This window comes from Micrasema longulum, unplaced genomic scaffold, assembly GCF_059751315.1.
Source record: "Micrasema longulum isolate JH-2025_06_02 unplaced genomic scaffold, ASM5975131v1 h1tg000958l, whole genome shotgun sequence".
Classification (NCBI taxonomy): domain Eukaryota; kingdom Metazoa; phylum Arthropoda; class Insecta; order Trichoptera; family Brachycentridae; genus Micrasema; species Micrasema longulum.
The window spans coordinates 206,156-229,534 of NW_028278149.1; the positions used below are offsets into that span (position 1 = coordinate 206,156).

At 33.9% G+C, this 23,379-nt stretch overlaps 1 protein-coding gene across 3 annotated transcripts in view; it reads left to right on the top strand.

Annotated features, from left to right (window-relative positions):
* Window positions 1-23,379, top strand: part of pio (zona pellucida domain-containing protein piopio) — an 82,487-nt gene that overhangs the window by 57,004 nt on the left and 2,104 nt on the right. For all 3 annotated transcript variants that reach the window (XM_088232245.1, XM_088232242.1, XM_088232246.1), the window contains 5 exons: window positions 15,783-15,970; window positions 17,840-17,921; window positions 20,112-20,257; window positions 20,936-21,092; window positions 22,004-22,150. In XM_088232245.1, coding sequence (XP_088088371.1) covers window positions 15,783-15,970; window positions 17,840-17,921; window positions 20,112-20,257; window positions 20,936-21,092; window positions 22,004-22,150 — 720 coding nt within the window. The remainder of the gene's footprint in view (window positions 1-15,782; window positions 15,971-17,839; window positions 17,922-20,111; window positions 20,258-20,935; window positions 21,093-22,003; window positions 22,151-23,379) is intronic.

Here is a 23,379-nt window from a genome sequence, read left to right on the forward strand (position 1 = left end):
TGGAGTGATATGACTGAACTTAGAGATTCCGAAAATAAGTCTCGCTGCAGCATTCAATACAGATTAGTTTTATAGTTATTAGTTATATAGATTAACATATTACAACAGAGATGAAGAACATTTAAGAGAAGGTAATATAGAAGTATAGGCATCTACAGGGCTTATGACCTGTCAATGGCTGGTTTAAGTGGCCACTTTACACACTGTGTAACATTCTTGGCTTGGTGGGATTTTAGTTTTAGTAAAAATATAACAAGTGAAATTTTTTTTAAATTGTAAAAATGTATAATTATGCTATTAAATAATTAAATAATAAAATTTAAAAAATCACCATTCTGCCCATATTTGAACATCTTTATTCCTTCAACTCTTCTTTAAACATCTATATTATGTTGACGTTTGCGAAATCTAAGAGCTGAAACCTTTATTGTTGCGGGTGAGATTCATCTGAATGAATTATTTCATCTACATACTAGGCAATGCCTGGAAATATTCCATTTTTATACTTCTTCTTGGACCGGGTGAATTTATCAGCAATGTTTTGAGTTTGTCCGAATTTTTGTAGACAAGGATTCAACCCCCTAGAGAGCTGTTAATAATCTCTCAAATGTTCTTTATCTCTATTGTAATATGTTAATGAAATAAAAAATAAATAAAACTCGCTGCTCTCAATAGGATATGCGGACAAGAGCAGTTTCTCTAAAATATTCTCTATCTCTGTTGTAATAAGTTCACATCTTTCAAATGTAGAAGTTACGTGATGTTCAATACCATTAAATTATGCAAAACAGACCATAGAAATTGACTTTCGCTAGACGCGACGCGCTGACCTGGACGAGCCCTCCCACGCCAGATTTATAATGTCATTTTAGTCTCTTTTTTTGCAATTTCTTTACCTACGGCGGATTCTTATATAAGATAGAAATAGATTTCACCACTGGCCGACGTTATAAAAGCAGCCGTTTCGAAAATATTACCGCGAAACAAATCGTTTCTGCTCAATAGGGTATTATCACTCGGGAGGAATATCGGATTTAACCTACTCTACAAATAAACGATTTTTTAAAGATTCTCCTAGTGTTTATATAGGCCCTTATAATGAATATTTTCATTCATTATTTTCGTTTGGAAAATAAGGTCTTTCGAAAACGATCGTTTCGTAAGTTGGTAATAAATTTTGTCGCAGAAGTTCACGAGTAATGCGTTCATTTTAATGTTGGTAATGCCACAGGCCACATATACAAATATAAGGAGAGTTGTCTATGCATATTATCTTGAACCCCCCCCCCTTACCCACTCCACACTCCAGTTCCAGGCACTGACAGATGAAAATGAAAACGGATTACATCTTACATCTTTAATTTCTTTTATTATTTTATGGTTTTCAACCTCTTCTAAATTAATTCAATTTATCATGAAAATTATTAATCACAACTCGTAGCGTTTGATAAGTGAAAGGACGCCGTAAATGTAAACAAACGACACATAGAAAAATGAAGCTATCTACAATACTCTATAAAATTCATAGACATTGATGAAAAAAAATCCAATGACGTCACGAAACATCCGAAGACGTCATACTTAATGACGTCACGAACCCATTATTTTAAAGACGTTAAAGTTGCCTTTTGGATTACTGAGAATGCAAAAAATCTTTTTAAAAAATATTCTATACTACTTTTGGCCCTCAACCAGAGCTTAAAGTTTTCGAAAAAGACGATTTTTTGCGCTAAATCAGTCCAATTAAATTTAAAATGTGAATTAAACCTTATTTAATAAGCATCTAAGGGCGTGAGTTGCACTTTGTTTTGTAATCAATGGGTAGCATTGTTTTTATCAATATTAACCAGGCGCTCAACGGAATCAGTTCCGCGGAGTGTAAACTTTTTGCATTTCGGTAGTTTTAAAACGTGCTCGAATCTGTAATGTGATCTAGTTATCTCTTTGCTAACAAAAAAATAATTTTATCAATGTAGATAATAAACAAAATGTTCAGACAGTGATAAACTTCAAACCAAAAGTAGTATGGAATTTTTTCTTAAATATTTTTACGTTCAATGTGATCCAAAATGCAACGTTTTAGACCGCTTTCACTTTGATGTCTAAAAAAATTAAAAAGTTCTACATGTATTCACTCTAATCTACATGTATTTCTCCCGTTCTTCAGGAATTTGGTCCTGCGCTTCGCAACACAGCATTATCGTGTTTTTCTTTGTTTGCGCCTCGCGTAGGTGGCGCTTGGCGAATTGACCTTCGGGCGTCATTTACCTGCTGTGTATTTAGCTAAGGACATCGCCAACGCAAACAGCAGACAACCGTTTACGTCATTAACCGCTGAAGTCCAAGCGTGACGAGTAAATAAACACGCGAGTATTCGTTGGCTGGAGGCAGACGATTATGCACAGAGTGAAACAGGGAAATCAGCACCTACTCTTTGCTTACATTTTTTATAGTTTATTCAGATAAAAAAATAAAAGTGCACAATATGCGTTAGATTTGTGAGCACCCTGACATTTCATGAACACATAGAGACAATCGGTGGTAATGCATTGAAGATGTTAGGATCTGTTCTGCGTACTACCAGGGTTTTTGAAAATACCCGCGTACTGAACACTTTTTACAACTCCTCGGTGCGAAGTAGACTCGAGAGTGGCTCGATGATTTGGGGGCCATATGAACACAATGATAGAGAAAATCCAAAAGAAGCTTCTGAGATATCTCTACATGAGAGAGTGCGGGTATTATCCTCGGCTCTGCCCGACCGAGTTTCTCCAGCGTATGCTCGGCTACAACAGCTTAGAGACTAGAAGGAATGTGTATTTGACTACACATTTCTATCAAATACATATAATTACATAAACGTTTCCCATTACGTAAAAGAAAAAACAACTATTGTGTAGTAAGCTTGTTCGTGTTATTTTTAATTATTAATATCCAGTGTCCTTGAGTTCTGGCTGTTCTTTCCTCTATTTGGTGGTTTTCCGGGCAGACGCCAAACAGCTGGGATTTCGTGGGCCATGGTATAGCGTATTCTGGAGCAGTCCATTCTATTGACGTAATCTCTCCATAATCCATTTACTATGCCTTGGGTATCACAAGTTCGTCTAGCTTCTGGACTCCGGATTCTGCTCCTTAAGGCTTTTCTTCGATTGCCCTTACCTCTTTTCCAACCATGCTGAAAGTATGCAGTACCATGGAATAAACTCTCTTCAAAATCGGAGAATAATGTTAGACCAGTTATTTTCATACAATGAGGAACTTCAGCCCTACGGGAAATTGGATACAAAAAATGTTTTCTTACGCGGGATAAAAATTAAAACATTAAATTGTAAAACAAAGTTTCTTGAAAATGTACAAAAAAAATAATAAAAAATATTTTGATAAAAACGCACTACTTTAAATGACGTCACTGGTTCATGTGAATCGACCTATGATCTGAGAGCTATGGAAGATTTCCGGTCTGCTTGTCGCTTCTGGACCAATGGGAAGAACTGAATGAGAATAAGCGGAAATGAACCTCTGACGTTACACGCGGAGTTATTTCAGAAATACAAAACTTTGAAAAATCGTAGCGCCGATAATACGATATATATTTTTTTTTTTTTTAAATTCGACTTAGTTTAACAGTCTATTAACAAATAAAAAATTTTTAAAAAACCACTGAACTTCCTCATTCAATAAATAATAAAATTGATTCCCTTAATCCACTTGAAAGACTTCCATTCCGCGTGCCATCTAGACCGACAAGACAAAACCTCCTGTTTTACACAGAAAACGCGTCAACTATAGATGATTAGAACGACAGCTGTCAAACTCAAATCAATAGTGATGGGAAATTACTGATCACTGATCATGTGTAGCGATCAAATCGATTTTATCAGTTTTTTCATGCAAACATGAAACTCTGTTTCCGAAAATTGATTTAAAAAAAACGCAAAAACAAGCCTATTATAGTGTGTTGAAAACAATTATTCACCAAATATAAGACATTTATACTTTTTTTGTGAACATTATCAATCAAATTGTAATACCTAAAGAATACTATGTTGATTTCAATTGTTTACCGTTTTTGACTTATATCTGTATTCCAAATAAGTATTTTTCTAACTTCTTCTAACTTTAAGATTATTTTAATTTAACTTATACGCATAAATGTACTCCTGTTCTCTACTGCAATACACGTATGTATTAATATATTCATTTATTTATTTATTTAACTTTTTGTACTTAATGTTATTTGTACATTGGCGGGCTTATTGCCAAATGGCAATTTCTTCCAACCAACCAATAAAATAAAAGTTTTATTTTTATAATTCAAGTTACAGAACATATTCAATAGAAAAAAAAAAGATTAAAAAGTTTAAAATATATAAAAATAGAAATAAATGTATTTGTTTATAAATTACCTTAAATCAAAACTATTACTCAATGGGAAAAAGGAAAAAGCGGAAAGAGGAAAGGAGGAGAGATTAAGGAAGAGAAAGGAGATGTTTCTTCAGACGTGATTTAAACAGAGATAATGTAGTAACATCTTTGATGGTGGATGGGAGATGATTCCACAGTCGAGCCGCATGGACACTATATGAGTTAGAGAAGAAAGAGGAATTGTGTATGGGTATTAAGAGAGTGCCTTGAGAATGAGAACGAAGAGGTAAACCATGAACTGATAAGCGTTGAAATTTTTCACACAGGTATATAGGAGCGTTAGGACTATGAAGTACATTGAACAGAAGTGAGAGGGAGTGATAGTCTCTCCGCTGTCTAATTTTGAGCCATTTCAGTTGTCTACGAGAATCAGAAATGTGGTCATATTTCCTAAGACGAAAAATGTACCTTATGCATGTATTCTGATTATTCTATTATATATCCTCATATATTTTTTACTAATATGTAATGATTTTTTTTTTTTTAATATTTGTTTTTTATTTTTCTTTCTCTTCTTAATTCATTTTTATTTTTGCTCCTTTCTTTGTGTAAAATGCATTTCTGTCTTCATATTTAAAAATGCACTTCTGTTCTTTCCACTGTTATACTAATATGTAAAGATGATATTTTTCTTTTTCTTCTTAAAATCATTTATATATTTTTACTTCTTTGTAAAATACATGTCTGTCTTTATTTGTAAATATGTGTGTAAAACATGTAAAAGCCTAAAAGGCGTTTAAATAAATAAACTTTTTTTTTTATTCGATCAATTTACATTGATCGGTTATTCCGCCGATTTTTCATTGAGACAGAAAAATCAATACATGGATTAGAGCGAGAACAAAGATCACCGATGTGGTCCATAGGGCTGCCAACCAGAAATGGAGCTGGGCTGGTCATATAGCCAGAATCACAGACCCTAGATGGACCAAAAAGTCCTGGAATGGCGACCCAGAACGGGTAGAAGAAGTGTCGGCAGGCCTCAGACAAGGTGGTCTGATGACATAAGACGAGTTGCGGGAAGTGGTTGGATGCGGTTGGCTCAGGATGGGGAAATATGGAGACTAAAGGGGGAGGCCTACGTTCAAAATTGGACAAGAGACGGCTGATGATGATGATGACATTGATCAATTTGTCCATCTCTAACGTTTTTGCAAAATGATGTAACCTTGTAAAAACGTCGTTAATGATTTATTTAAGTTTTTTTTTTAAGTTTTAAAGCTGATTTTATTTATTTATGTTGATTTATATATCAAGAATTCTATTAAAAAAATTAATTAACATACCAAATACGAATGATTTTTCGTGTGTCAATATAAATCACTCCTTAGACGTTACTACAAAGTTATGTCTTCACTTTTTCTGACAACTGTCATTCTAATCATCTTACATTTTAAGGACTATAACTATTTGAAACAATCTACAATACCTAGGAATATGCGACCAATGTAAAAATATATTTCTTATTTAATCTTATTTATCTTAATAAAAAATTTCTTAATATTGTTCTTTATATACTCTTTTTCTTCTCATGTATTTATTTATTTTATTTTATTATATTTTATTAGGGAAATCGACAGTTCTACATACATATTTTAGTAAACAAACAGATATAGTGTATAAACTCAGAACTAATAACATATTTCCACGTAGTATACAAAGTTAGTAAAGAAAATATATTACATATCAAATAAATACATACAATTTATACATATAAAAATGTTATTTTCATGTACTCAATAATCAAAGATTTTTTAAATATTAATTTTAAGAACATTAAGTTACTGTAAATTGGGCGGGATAAGGACAAAAATGCTTGAAGAGAGGATAAGGAGGGAAGGGGAGATGTACATATTTATTATTATAATGTCTACTAAGTTACATAATACATTTTTAGTGTAAATTTTAAATCTGACAGAGTGATGTTTGTGTAATCTATATTATTAAACTTTGTATTGTACATTGAAAAAGTTCTACGAAAAAAAGCATTTTTAACATACGATGTTTTACTTATTGGTACATGAAACAGTATCTCCATTATAATGTATAAACTTATATGTATGTATATGTATGCGTGTACGTTTTCATATGTAAATTTATTAAATATTTTTCTATGTACCCCATACCTATGTTGGTACATTTCCTGATTTTTACTTATTATTGTATCTTTTAGCTTTTCTTATGTTATCTTTAATTTTAACTAAATTTACATACTTATGTTTCACTGCTGCACTTGAATGTAATTTCTAATATATGTAAAAGCCCGTAGGGCGTGTAAATTAATAAATAAATAAATAAATATTTACCGAGGCTGATATTTTTTGTGACATTGTATGTAAATTTAGATTTAAAAAAACATTGAAATTTCGAGAGAAGCAGATATTTAACTTTATTATTTAATACATATTATTTCATTTCTTTTCTTTTCAATTTGTTATATTTAACATAATTTAAATAATTAATAAAGTTCAAACATTTTTTTGGTGTGTGCATGAGTGTCCTACACGAATATACAAAGAAATTGTCAATATTTATGTACATGCTGTTTGTTTACTCAATAAAATGAATGAATAAATTTCATTAAAGAAAAATATTCCCCTGTAAGTATAATGATATGCTATAGTTGTTTTTAATTTGGAAATTAAGATGTTGCCAGTTGTTCTAGGTCGCGTACTTACATTTTGTGACGTAGAGACACTACTATTTATATTATTTATATTGTCTTTATGGATTTGAAGTCAACAGCTCTTTTTAAATAAATCTCAATTTAAAATTTTCCCATACAGTTCCGTGTTATTTCAAAACCGTGTAAAACGAGGTTACAATATATTCAGAGCTTCAAATATTAGTTTTTAAATTAAAATTCATCCAAAATTTCAATGCGTACGAGAAATATGTCGCCATAATTTATTGTATGCCTAATATTTGTATTTAGGTTATAGTGACAGGCGTACATCTGTTCAAACATGATTTCAATATATCCGTTTATAGATTCAATGTTAGCTTCTTAAGATTCCTATTTCATTAATCATCTAATAAAAACAAAAATTACCACCATGAGGAAGTTTCTTGCTGCCAGAAATTGTGTGTAAAAACCGCTGTCTAAATGGTAAAATGAATAGACAAGACAATATTGTCCTGTCCCAACTCTGTGAGCAGCCTTTACCGCTCAGGAGAGGACAATGCTTAGAGGTAAAACTCATTATTTGCAATATTGAACCAAAATGAGTTGAGTGTACAAAATTCATTATATACATTCAAAACAAAATATATAACATTTAGTAAAACCACAGTGGGACAGCCTAAACAAAACCTTCAATTAAAAATATGCTCTGAAATACTTGAATCAGTACACCAAATAAAGTATTTGGGAATAATTATTGATAAATATTTTAAATGGACAGAACACATCGAATATATAACACAAAAAAATAGAAAACATTCCCATATCTTTAAGTCAACGCGTAACATCTTATCCCTAATTAAACTCAAGCAAGTATATTTTATTTTATGTAATTCAATTATAACTTATGGCATAATAGGATGGGGAGGCACTGATAAATCGATATTCAAACCTCTCGAATCTGCTCAAAAATCAATCATTAAATAATTTTAAAAAGCCCTTCAGGTACCCCAGCGTCAAGTTATTTGAGGAATTCGAGATCTTAGATATAAGACAATTATATATTTTTAGAATAATAATTAACATATTACGACAGAGATGAAGAACATTTAAGAGAAGGTTATATAGAAGTCCAGGCATCTACAGGGCTTATGACCTGTCAATGGCTGGTTTAAGTGGCCACTATACACACTGTGTAACATTCACCATTCTGCCTATATTTGAACATCTATATTCCTTCAATTCTTTCATATGTTAATGTTTGTGAAGTTAAAGAGCTGAAACCTTTATTTATGCGGGTGAGATTCATCTAATTGAATTATTTCACCTACATACTGGGCAACGCCTGAAAATATTATTTTTTCAATTTCTATACTTCTTCATGGACCAGGTAATTTATCAACAATATTTTGAGTTTGTCCAAATTTTTGTAGACAAGGACTGGATTCAACTCCCTGGGGAGCTGTTTATATTAACATATTACAACAGAGATGAAGAACATTTAAGAGAAGGTAATATAGAAGTCCAGGCATCTACAGGGCTTATGACCTGTCAATGGCTGGTTTAAGTGGACACTTTACACACTGTGTAACTTCACCATTCTGCCCATATTTAAACATCTATATTCCTTCAATTCTTTCATCTGTTGATGTTTGTGAAGTTAAAGAGCTGAAACCTTTATTTATGCAGGTGAGATTCAACTAATTGAATTAATTCCTGGACTTCTATATTACCTTCTCTTAAATGTTCTTCATCTCTGTTGTAATATGTTAGAATAATAATGTTTGTGCAAGTAAATTATTCTATCAAATCCCAAAAGGAACACTCCCACACTACCAGAAGTCAAACTAGAGGATGGGTCATGGGGTCTACCACAAACTCTGAATTCGGGCGAATAAATTTCAGGTTTCTGGGCCCCAAAATATTCAATATTTTACCCAAAGATTGCAAAACCATAACCCAGATTCAATTTAACAAATTTGTAAAAAAATGGTCACTGGATTTAGGTCGAGAAAAATCGGAAAATTTACCAAAAATAAATTCCTAATAAATTAATATTGTATGACTGTTTAGTATATTAACGAGTAGGTAGTAATTTTATTGTATATTTTTGCATAAAAATGTCTGCCTTAAAACAGGTTGTACCTAGTGAGGCAGACTAGACATGATCTAGAGAAATCTATTACCTAAGTGTTTATGTAGTAGATAAAGTTATTGTCACTTTTGTTAATAAACTTTGAATATTATTATTATTATTAATGTATGATATGTAATAGTCATTATCTGCCTAAAATGGTCGTACAATAAAAAAATCACACAAAAATCCAATGAATAGTCCAGAAGGAGCGTAGAATCATATTTGAATACATCGGACTGTGTAAAGGGACGAAAGTAGACTGAATGCTGTTGAAATGCGATCCTTCAGGCGAATGTGCGGAAAAACAATGTATGATAGGTGCCCTAATGTCGAAATTAGAGCAGAATGCAAGGCTGAGTTAAGCATTATCGACAAAATTAAGAAAGGTCTTTTGCGATGGTTCGGTCATGTGGAGCGAATGAATGATGAAAGAACGGCTAAAAAGATTTATGATGCGAATGTGTCTGGTTGTAGAAGTCGAGGAAGGCCGAGAAAGACATGGCATGATCAAGTACAACAAATTCTTGAAAGTGGTCATGTGAAAAGTCGGAATAATCGACGTGCGTGCATGAGAAGATGTATGAATGTGAAGGAAGCAAAGGAAGTGTGCCAGGACAGAGTGGTGTGGCGTTCTATCTTCTCTGCCTACCCCTCCGGGGAAATGGCGTGATGGTTAGTTAGTTAGTTAGTTAGGACTGTGTCCAATAATTCCCCCACTTCGACACACTTTCGCCGCGCGCATACGTTAAGTCGCCGGGTAATGTTGCTTGATGGGAAAAAAAAAATCATAACACAAATGTAAGGTAAAAAAAAGTAATCTGTTAATTTCTCTACAATTTTATTGTGCACGCGGAAACATTGATTGACACAACATATTAGATAAATAAAGGGTCATTTAATAAAAGTAATTGAATTTATGAACTTTGAACTTAAAATATAAAACAAATTTTATTTGACACAAAACGGATATTTTCATATCATGCTAAATAATATTTGATGTTTTAAAGATAATGTCGTTCAAATTTCCACGGCGTTGTTTAATCCGAGGTCTAATTTTCATTAGTTCTTTTATTAAATGAGCAAAGTAGGGTAAAAAAAGATTTCACCCTGGCAACACTAACGAAATTTCCATTTTGTTTCTTCGGCAATCTGACAGATGGAAAAATAATTCATTTTTTAAGTAATTCATTTGCTACTTAAACATTCGTTTGTTAATTACACATGAAATGTGATGCCATCCTGTTTCTTTAAGATCCTAGCAGTATTTCTATGCTTTAAAAGGACACAACACGGCATAGTTGCATTCAAATCAGGAGTTGCGTACCGAGCGACGTCTACAAAGAAACTAATGGTTCAAACGTAAACCTACTCATTTATGAGTAGTCGAGTCGCCTTCTGTTTGATGTGCTTATGCGGTTTCTGGACTATTCTTAGTGAGTGGGGGGAGGGGTAAGTGGGGACAAGCGGGTATTTTCCTGACAGGTAAAATTCATTCATTGCGATTTGTTAATTTTAAAGTAAAAACAAAACTAAAATAAAGTAAAAATTAACAAAGATCTAAAGACAAATATATTTACCACACTTGCAAAAAAAATTTTTTTTCATTCATTAAAAAATAAATAAAATATTTGTGAAAACGTTTAAATAATTTTGAACCTCATTATCTCTGAAACATGATTTATGCAAATAATGAGTTTTTACTCTAAGCAAACGTTATAACCACTCGACCGTAGCTTAAACGCTGAACCTCAGAGTATTTATAGGGAAATATCACGTTTTTTAATTTGCATTTTTAAAGTAATCAAACGGAATACTGTCCAGTAAAAGTTTTTTTTTTAGTAGAAGATTTTTTTTCGTAGTGGCATAAAAAATATTTTTAATTTGCAATTTTGTATTCCCGCGAAAACGGTCATACCATTGGTCGCCCCTAATACGTTTCGATTCACGTTTATTTGTTCCCGACCATTCAAATTTGTTTAGAACATTGTCACAAATCTTGACGTCACAACTATCAAGGCCAAACATGTCGCGTTTTTCTAGCAACGTATTAAAAAAAAATTAAGTATGCAAACATTTTTCCACAATACCCATATTGATTTCAAAAATACAATTCATTATTTTAAATCCATTTCATATTTCAACATCGGTTTTAAAGAAAGATAGGCTGGAGGTTGGGCTTATCCAGAGACCAATGTACAATACGTATAATGAGTTAGAAACTAGCTTAAATATATCTTCTCTTCAAGACCGTCCAAATAAATCCGACCTTCTAGTCCTATTTAAAATTCTCAACTCACTCTTTGATGCGCCTGAACTACTGAGCTCGATAAAATTAAATATCCCAACTAGAAACCTCAGACAAAACTGACTCTTTCATACCGATAACCATAGAACTAACTATGGTTTTCATTCCCCTGTGCCCAGAATTCTCAGGTCTGCCAACAAACATACCAGTGTTGATTTCTTTGATAACAAGTTGTCTTCTTTCAAACGATCACTGAATCAAATTCAATTATAAACACCTCTCTCCCGCTTCCACTCCCACAAAGTCTACTATATATCATTGTGTGTTTCTACTTTCTTTTGTAATAATTTTCTATGTATAAATATGTCCTTAAAAATGCCCATTGGGCGTTTATATAAATAAATATGTTTTTATTGGTATTCGTTGTATGTGATTTTTTCCTATTCGCGACCCATTTAACATAGACTGTTTTTTATTAGAAATTTATTTATAAACCCTTACAGACTACAATCATTTGACAAAATAATTTTTCTTTTTTAAATTCATATTCTATTGTTAATGATAATATTTTTAACATCTTTTGTAAAAGTTGCCTGCGTCTTTTGTTTAGTTTTGTCTGTGTATAATTTAAGTCCCGGTTTTATTAGCCTCGACTGTCCTTGTCTCGTTTTAGAATGTTGTAAATTGCATTGTTCTGATATTTTCGTATTGTGTCCATGTTTGTACAATCGGGGAAGCATGTTTTCAAGAGATGAAAGAGTTGAAAATGACGTTGAAAGAAGAGTGAACGCACGCAACTAATTGCTTATTAAAATATGTTAATCGAAGCTAGACTGGCAGTGCACAACGGGGTTTTAGTCCCAGCACTCATGCTTGGGAGTGAAACGTGGAACCTGGCAAAGGAAGGTGAAAGCAGAGTGAATGCGGTGGATGTACGGTCGCTTATTTATTTATTTATTAACGGACATTGTCCATGTATACAATTTTTAAGGTTTAAATATTACAATAAAAGAATAGTTTAAAACATTTTTTAAAAAAAGAAAGAAGCATTGACAAACATAAGGGACATCGAGACAAGATCTGGACTATTTATTTAGTGCTCGTTTAAATCGTTGTAAACTTAAACCAAAAAAGTCCAGATCTTGTCTTGAGTTAACAATACGACAAAGGCGGGTCATTGGAGAATTTAGGCCATAGTTTGTTCTATGCTGATCGATGAACAGTACTTCATTGTTTCTCAATCTACGAGTCGGAATATTGAATTTGACTTGTCCCAGTAATGATGGAACATCGATTATACCATTTAGTATGCCGAACATATATATGGAGTCAATATTAGTTCTACGTTTTTGTAGACTAGAAATATTTAACATTGACTCTATTTCAGCATAAGAATAATTATCTCTCTCTAGTCCGCTTAGATGAATGTGTGGAAAATCAATGTATGACTGGGTTACGAATGATGAAATCAGGCAAGATTGGAAATCTGAGATAGGTCACTGAGATGGTTTTATTATTATTAATATGGACAATTTATACAGCGCCATTTTCGTAATATAATACCTCAAGGGCGCTTTACATAGTGATTCTATAGATAATTAAATTTGAAGCCACAAAGCAATTTTTGGACTCACTCAAACAAACGTTGACAGTATACTGAGCATCCGATCGCCGTCAAACTTTGACAGATTGTCAAAAACAGTGCTGCCAACGTGGTTACAAGAATACTGATTGGTGCAGCGTGGGCATTCCAAATTAGAAATTCCCGTTTGTTTTTGATCTGGCTAGAATGAATGGTAATGAAGGACGTGGACGACCAAGAAAGACGTGGCATGATCAGGTAAATAAAAATTTTAAGTCTGGTCACGTCTAAAGCAGACACAACTGAAAGGCATGTATGAATGTGGATGAAGCTTGGAATATATGTCAGGATAGACGTGCGTGGCGGTCCATCCTCTCTGCCTACCTATGATTATCAATTACGAAGTTAGCTACATTGAAAGCCCACTTACCCGAATCTGTTTTAAAGGTCTTGTGGCTTCTTTTCAAATCCGCACATGGCAAGAACATTTTTTTTAGCTGTATAATGGACGGTAAATTGATTTGCTTTGTCAAAAAAATCTTTATTTTTAAAAGATTCGCGTATTTTTATTTTTTGAATTTACATTTACCGCTTTCAATAACCCGATCGGCGTCAGAGACACCAGTCAAGTATATACAGTCGATTTGTCTGTCACCCTCGATCAAGTTAGAAGTCAAGTACAGTTTACAGGGACTTGTGTCTCAAAAATGTCGAATAAAGTATGTTCACGCCAGCTGGTGCAGGGTTCTCGCTTCGACGGTCTCGCCAATCTCGGGTGACATGCGAACGAGGAAAAAGACACACAGTTTCTTTAAGCTACTATTTATTTTCAAATTCCGCAATGTCGCATAAATTACAATAGAAAACAGTCTGAAAAAGTTGAGCGGGCACATAGTCATTAAACAAACAAATCAGCTCAAATAAAACCACAGGGCAATCACACCCTCACACTCGAGGATGCGTACAAGCCTCGCCTGTCACTTAGGACCTCCCGTCATCGTCTCTAGAGGCTCACTAGTGAATGTCACAGAAATAATAATTATCGCAACTATCCTAAAAGATAACTGCAGTTCCTTTAAATGATTACGTAGGTAACCACATTTACCTAATACACGTATCACTCGAGGATGCGTACACTCCTCGCCTGCTACGGTCTGACTTTCCGTCAGCAACTCTACAAGCGCACTTGCAGACTTCAAGATGAAGACTAAAGCTTGTTCCTCTCTCACAAGCTTTCCAAAACCTATTTCAATTGCATTCTACAAAAAATACTGATATTTTAGTGCCAAACAAAATATTTCTAAGACCTTTTCAAACAATTACAAGATTTTTCTTCCTCAATAAATTAAATTATATGCGACATCCTAGGACAAGAAACAATAAACTAAACTAAGATCTTAACACAGGACAAATTTCCGGTTCTTTGAAATATTATATAAAAAAATTCAAGGGTACAAAGTATACACAGAAAAATAAATATCTCAACTTCAGTAGACGACATTATTTAAAAGGGCATAAAACAATAATTCACGATATACGACACTTTTGAAATAAATGAACACGTTGCAAAGCCGAACAATAACATCTGAAATTGCTAGTCGGTAAACAAAATTAACCAATAAAGCGTTCTTTGTAAAGTATTATTTTAACCCGCCAAATCTTCGCAACGAAGTTAGTAATTTGAATGCGTTCTGTAAAGAATTATTTAATAAACGAAATATTGCTCAATTTAGTTTTGGCCTCAACAAAGTACTTATAAGTCTCAGAGTAATAATGCGTAACCTAGAGAGAAGCCCAAACGTAGGAAAACCATTCTAAGGCTATTGGGTATTAAGTGAGCTACAGTTCGCAGCAAAACAATCGAGTCAAGAACTGCCAAATGGATATTAATTTGTATTATAATTACTTTTAAATATGTACCTGTGTATTTATTTTATATCACTGAAAGTACATGTTTGTGTTTATTTATTTATTCGTTTTATTCACAATATATATTTATTGAGACATAAATTCCAACTTCATGGAACCTAAGTCCTGTGTTGATTTGTTTGTTTGTCCGTCACATCTCCGAAACGGCGAGTCGTAGCGGCCTGAAATTTGGACACGTCATTTTAGATGCGATTTCAAGGTTAACGTTGCTATTTTCGAGTAAAATTTTAATCGACCTCTACTCGATAAAAACTCAAACGTTATATGAATTCCTAGCACGGCCCTAACATATTGCGCATAATCAACTGTCATTATCAACAGTAAACGTTCTTTAATTCACAAATTTATCCCCTAAATTGAGAAAAAATAGTATCTGAAGTAAATATGTTGATATTAGGAAAGTTTTTAAGCAACATAATACAAGTGTCGGGACAATAAACGCCAAAAATCAATGTAAATCTTGAGAAAATATTCTGAATCAATTTCCTGTGAAAACTGCCTCCTTTAACAGCTTTGACGCTCCTACTGCTGCAACCAAACAAACTGCAATTCACCATAGTGGATTTTTATTTATTATATCCAAGTTATTTACAAACAAAGCCAAGCACAGCGACAAAAGCATTCGATCAAACCGTTATGTTTATGTTGTCAAATAAAACAAAATGGCCACCAAAAGGTTGTTAAGCAACAAACCAACATCGCCTGCGTTCTATGAAACATTGTGATAAGGGCTTCTCTCTAGGTTACGCATTATAACTCTGAGTTATAAGTAAACAAATAAATATGTAGACTTATGTGACATCGCCGCACAAAGTTTAATCTATGAATTCTTTCATTTCAGGATGACGGTACCGTTGAGTATCGCAACGTCCTGATGGTGCAGCCGCACCCGCGTCTCGTGACCGGCATGGGGCGCGCCCACCACGTGTCCTGCCGCCCCCCCCTGCAGCCCCCAGCCGGGGCTCTTCAGGACACCCAGCCTAAGGCGGCCAGGCTGAGCGACGTCCGGGAATACACGCACGAAATAGAGTAAGCATTCAAATCTATTTTTATTGGAGTAAAATAACATACTAAGAACCTTACTTATAAACCTGGAATAAATTTACACGCCTAGGCGTGGTAAATCATCCTTATTCTACCACTATGCCATGCCTATAGTCCTTAAAATATAGCTTGATTAGAATGACATTAGTCAGAAAAAGTGACGACATAACTTTGTAGTAACGTCTGAGGAGTTATTTATATTTAAACACAAAAATCATTCGCATCTGGCGTGGTAATTTATTTTTTTAATACAATGCTTGACACATAAATCTATAAAATCAGCTTTAAAACTAAAAAAAAACTAAAATAAACCTCAACAATATTTTGAGTTTGTCCAAATTTTTGTAGACAAGGACTGGATTCAACTCCCTGGGGAGCTGTTAATATTAACATATTACAACAGAGATGAAGAACATTTAAGAGAAGGTAATATAGAAGTCCAGGCATCTACAGGGCTTATGACCTGTCAATGGCTGGTTTAAGCGGCCACTTTACACACTGTGTAACATTCACCATTCTGTCTATATTTGAACATCTATATTCCTTCAATTCTTTCATCTGTTGATGTTTGTGAAGTTAAAGAGCTGAAACCTTTATTTATGTGGGTGAGATTCAACTAATTGAATTATTTCACCTACATGCTAGGCAACGCCAAAATAATATTTTCAATATTGTTGATAAATTACCTGGTCCATGAAGAAGTATAGAAATTGAAAAAATAATATTTTCAGGCGTTGCCTAGTCTAGTATGTAGGTGAAATAATTCAATTAGATGAATCTCACCCGCATAAATAAAGGTTTCAGCTCTTTAACTTCACAAACATCAACAGATGAAAGAATTGAAGGAATATAGATGTTCAAATATATGCAGAATGGTGAATGTTACACAGTGTGTAAAGTGGCCACTTAAACCAGCCATTGACAGGTCATAAGCCCTGTAGATGCCTGGACTTCTATATTACCTTCTCCTAAATGTTCTTCATCTCTGTTGTAATATGTTAATAAAATAAACCTAATCAATAACATCAACATATTACAACAGAGATGAAGAACATTTTAAAGAAGGCAATATAGAAGTCTAGGCATCTACAGGGCTTATGACCTGTCATTGGTCGGTTTAAGTGGCCATTTTACACACTATGTAACATTTAACATTTTGCCCATATTTGAACATCTTTATTCCTTAAATTCTTTCATTTGTTGATTTTTGTGAAGTTAAAGAGCTGAAACCTTTATTTATGCGGGTGAGATTCATCTTATTGAATTATTTCACCTACACACTAGGCAACGCCTGAAAAAATTTTATTTTTTCAATTTCTATACTCTTCATGGACCAGGTGGATTTTGTCTGAAATCAACCTAATTATTAACAACATTCTTACAAGATTACATCATTTTGCAAAAACGTTAGAATTGGGACAAATTGATCAATGTAATTTGATCGTAGATGTTCAAACATGGGCAGAATGGTGAATGTTACACAGTGTGTAAAGTGGCCACTGAAACCAGCCGATGACAGGTCAAAAGCCCTGTAAATGCCTAGACTTCCATATTCCCTTCTCAAAAATGTTTTCCCTCTCTGTTGAAATAAATTTAAACATGAATAACTCCCTAGGGAGGAAATCCAGCCAGTCTGCAAGCATTTGGATATAATCAAACATTGTTGTATGATTTTTATTTAGAAACTTTGCTGGTCTGTCTTTAAACTGTATTTTAAAAAAAAATGTTATTACATCATTGTCGACTAATTGTTTCTTTAAAATAAATAAAATATGCTAAACTTTCTCATATGGATTTCAAAACAAGGAATTTAAAATTAGATTGTTTTTTAATTGTTATTACTTTTCCTTACAGTGTATCATCATCGTCCACCCATCCCGGGAGCGGTCCGGCTTACTCCATGAAAATCTACAACGGAAACCCCGCCCACAATGAGGTAAACAATTGGACGTTCCATCATCTAGGGCGCCGTCAGACAAATATACGTAATAACTAGGCTTACCGTAATTGAGGGTATTAAAAGCAAACTTCTAAATCAGGCATAGAAGAAACATTCACATTCTATCACTTCTTCACAGTTTGGAATAATCCCACTTCGCCTGTTTATCTGAGAGAGCCCCTCCAACCTCTATCAGAACACGGACTATCTCTTCGTTCTAGTAACGAGAGAACCCTTTTAATACCCTTTCATCGCTCTAATTTTCTTGCCTCCTCTTTCACAGTAGTAGCTGCTCAATCGTGGAATAATCTACCCGCTAATGTTAGAGACGCCCCTTCTTTATTTACATTTAAGTCGAGATTGAAATGCCACTATCTAAATATTGAAGTTGTTCCTTTATCCTTCTTTTTTCCTTCACATCCCCTCTCCTCTCTTCCTTCCTTCCGTTACAAATACAAGAGTTACTAGATACCAGGGGCGAATGCTCCTTATAATCGATTACATGCAGCTTACCATATTTTTTTGACATCGTAAGTAATGTTTTATAATACTGGAGTATTATAAGGAAAAAACACATCACCAAAAAAATATATTACTTTTCTTGGGTAAGTAAATTTATATATTCCATTATTCCACACAGCGACCAGTTGTGCCTCTATTGGCCAAAATTATTACTACTGGATTACACGAGATTACTCTGCTCACTTTAAAATCATTAATTCAAATACGTCTTTAACCTAAAACTTTAGAATCTCGTTCGAAAAATTACACTTGCGATTACAGTAAAATCTTGCAGCTTTCATTAATGCAATTTAGTCTTTCAATACTTTTTCATAAGGGCTAGTATTCTTTAAAATACATCAATTTGACTTACGACAGTCTAAGGGAGGTGACAATATACGCACTCGTTACATAACGTGAGAAAGAGATAACGAATATATTTTGTTTGTCTTAACACGAAAGTTACAATAATAAGTAAGTAATGGACAGTAATTGATCATACTTATGTTTCGGTGGTTTGAAAGTAAATTTGCTTTAAAATAAATTAATATATTGATATTTTAATCGAAACGAATTGATATTTTAATTCATAATATAGTATAAATCCTTTAGTGGGTTTAAAAAAAAACAAAGATTCGCTAATTGTTTTTTGAATGTAATACGTTTTTGTACATACCATGACAGTTGAATATTGTAGGTTATTCTTCAGTATCCATTTAAACTTTAGTTAGAGTTATGATAAAAACGTTACTAGTGTATAGTGTTAAGAATAAATATATATGAAGAATTATAATATATATAACTTATGTCGTTTTGTGAATAATAATGTGATTTAAAAGTCGATGAAACAATGATTCTTAAAACGTAATTTATGTTTTGTTTGGTGAACTATCGTACTCGGTAAGGAATACTTTAAAATTATTTAATTATTATCATTTATTAAGAAATAGTGTTTTATTTCAAGACAAGTTATAATAGTCTGATTTAACCAAAGATGCGCTGGTGCGCTAATGAATTATTTAGTTTATTAATTACTTTTTCGACACTTAGCCCAAAACGCGAAATAGCCCCGCGGTTGGGTCGTTGCTTTCGAACGATGAAGGCGGGGATTCGAGTCCACAGGGGTCTCAATTTTTTTTTGCAATTATGTTTTTTAAAATTGTATTTTTTAAATCAAATGTTTGTGCTACATTAAAAATATTTTTGCTGAAACTATTAGCCGCTGGAGCCATTTGTTAGGAATTATTGATTAAATATAAAATAGACTTGTTTTTTATATGCCATACTACCGCTATGGACATTTTATCAGAATTTTCATAGCTTACCAATTTAAAAACTCACCGCTCGCCACTGCTAGATACTCCACCCTGATGCTGCAAAAAAATAAAATAATAAATACAACCTTCGGTCAAAGAGGATTGACCTACTACTCGGTTAAAGTGTACAATCTACTTTCATTATCCATAAGGACAATTAGTAAGTTCTCATAATATAAAATTGCTATTAAGAAATGGATAGTGGAGGTGACAGTTTTGATATGCCCACGGCAACACAGCATATCACCTTCTTAAGAAATGATAGCTTAGTTGTTGTGCAAATTGGCTGACCGTAGTGGAATGGACAACCATGTTCGACAAGCTGTTTTTATAAAGATGTGTAAACAAATATTGAATTATCTTTTTATAGATTGCCACAAATGTGAAAATCGGAGACCCTCTCACTCTGGTGATCTCCATTGACAAGGAATTGGGGAAGCACGGTATCAAAGTGACGGACTGCACTGTTCGGGATGGGCTCGGCTGGGCACAGCAGAGCCTGCTCAATGATGAGGGGTAAGAAAAGATACTAACGAATATATCACTAATATATAACACGATGTACAGCCTGTAACTGGGAGGACTGATCATCGGTGGCAGAGCGATGGGGAACTTCAATGCCCATCGATTTAACGCCAATGAATGTTCAGCGATATTCAGTCGTTTAAAAGTTATTCAGATTTTTAAGAATTTTTAGTAAAATTCCGATTTTAGGCTGGATAAGTGTAGCCAAACTATATAGTCTACGATAGTATCTTTTTTTACAAGAAGCTCAATAGTTGGCCTCTTGTCCTACAATACAGTTTTGAGTCGATGTTTGATTTTAGTTTTAGTTTCATTTAGTATGCCAAACATATATATGGAGTCAATATTAGTTCTATGTTTTTGTAGACTAGAAATATTGAGCATTGACTGTATCAGCATAAGAGTAATTACCTCTCTCTAGTCCAAGCGTCCACGCTACTTTTCGAAGCGAGCGATGTTGGACTGATTCAATGTGATTTATGCGATTGACATAGAATGGAGACCAGAGCACTATTCTAGGAGGCATATTCTAGAAGAGGGCGAACAGTCGAGCAATAAAGAGTTTTGATTGTACGGACATTAGTAAAATCAGAGGGTATTCTGTTAATGCAGCCAAGTAATTTCAGTAATTTATTTACTGTATTATGAAATAAATTTACTGTATTTCAGATGTCCGCTGGATAATGAAATAATGGGGATGTTTGACTACTCGGCTGATGGCTCCAAGGCTTCGGTTACGTTCCAAGCTCACAAGTTCCCGTACACGGCCAGCGTGTACTACCAGTGTGCTGTCAAACTGTGTGGCGCAAAGGATTCACATCAGTGTGTAAGTTCCTGCTTACTTTATTTGAGGCGGTTAAAACCAAAATCGCCACTGTCCACAATCACTGTTTTAAGGAAGACCAACCAAATCAGTAGCGAAAAGACAATTTGTATTTAGTGCAATGTGCAGCTTGTGCGTGATAATATAGCAACTAGCAAAAAGACTATTTATTTTAAGTTAAATGTGCACATTATTACAATCTTAAAAAGGCTATTCATTCTAAGTTAAATGTGCACATTATTACAATCTTAAAAAGGCTATTCATTTTAAGTTAAATGTGCACATTATTACAATCTTAAAAAGGCTATTCATTTTAAGTTAAATGTGCACATTATTACAATCTTAAAAAAGCTATTCATTTTAAGTTAAATGTGCACATTATTACAATCTTATTACATTGTTAAAGCATGTGAGCAGGAGAGAATAGATGCCTTCAAGATGGTGTTGGCACCGAATGCTGAGAATCTCATGTATGGTCAGAAGAACAAACGTCGCCATACTGGAGAAACTAAAAGAGCTTGTCCAGAACGGGGGAATTCGCCGCGATTCTTTTGTGCGTAATACGTAATCGCAAATCAAGCTCAAGTCGAGAGACTGGCGAAGTGCAAGTGATGTAAGCGCATATATTGAATTCGCGCTATGCTTGTGGACGCGATGTATTGGCGTCTAGTATCTAGCTAACGCGCGAAACGTTTCGCGGTGAATTTGCCCCTTCTGGACAAGGTCAAAGTCATAATTTTTATGTTTCAAATTTAATAAAACAAAAATTAATCAAAAAATAATAATGTTACAAATACTTTATATTCCTGACTGAATTTAATAATGCAATACATAAATCACGTTGACTGATAATAATCTATTAACTACTGTGCTAAGATGCCAGTTTTATAATTTGATAATTATGTTATGCGTAGGAACATTCTTGTGGAAGCAACAAGCCCCGAGTTCGCCGGCAATCAGACGACGAAGAGGCTCCTGCAAAGATCGAAGTGTTCTCTGGACTGTATGTCAATGAGGCCACTGACCTGACGCCCGATACAGACTTCGTTACTAAAGAGAAGGTAAACATTAAAGAGATCTTTTAATTCAGTAGAGATCCTAGCCAACTCACACATTTTTCCATGGTCTTCTGCAAACTATCGCTGTTGTTCTCTCTGGTACTCTCAATTCATACAAAGGTACTCTCAATTCATACAAAGGTACTCTCAATTCATACTAATAAACTCAAAACATCAAACTTCTGAGTTTTAAGAGTAAGTGCTTGAGGAGAATATTAGGTTACGGTGGTCCAAGTCCATGAACGGACGCAATTTGAATCCCAACTGTCAATGCGCTATGTAGCTGCAAGACGTGTGGGATATTTTCACAAAAATGGTGCTATATACATTATCCACAATAATAGTAGCTGCTTCAATAGGTAAATGTTATCAACTATTAAATATCTAAATTTGGTAAATGGGGTCTAGAATTCCAATCGTCCATGCGCTCAGTAGCTGCAAGACTTGTTATAATCTAACTTCTATTTTAATAAATTCGTTTTTTATTTAGTTTTTTTTAAATATCACTTAAACTCTAAACTACATTGTCACATAAAATTAAAATAAAAAATGCAAATAGGGGCTAGATTACTAAATGTCCATGCATTCTGTAGCTGCAAGACGTGCTGTAATCTAGCTCCTATATATCAGAATTGTAATATATCACAATTGGAGACGAGGAACTGGAATCCCAATCGTCCATGCGCTCTGTAGCTGCAAGACGTGCTAGGATATTTATTTATTGTACAGCGCCCTTCAGGTGATTTTCAAGAAAATGGCGCTATATAAATTATCCAAATACATATATATAGCAGCCTTCTATAACGAGCTTTTCAAGAGTGCGGTTATTGACCTGGCTTAAAGCCTTAAACCAGGTTGCTTCGTTTTTACACCTGCGAACTCCCACGGGATGATTCCAGGATTGGAAGGCTTTATTCAGCAAAATTAAGAGGCGTGAGAGTGCTGGCCAGCGATAGGGTCTCCTGGAGGCATCTGCTTATATTAAATTTAATTACTAATCAAATTTCTATGCGCTACGACGTAGACCTCAATACTTATGAGGTGCGGTTAAAATTTTAAGAAACCGACTCAGCAACAGAACGTTTGAGCTAAGGTAAGAACCAGCCTCAACTCACCCTTACTTTTGAGGAATAACTCGGCATACAGGTATTAGAAGCGGATGTGGAATAAGATAGAAGAAACCCTTCAAGGACAAGAATTTGTCTTTTATGAACTTTTTTGTACTAAAAAAT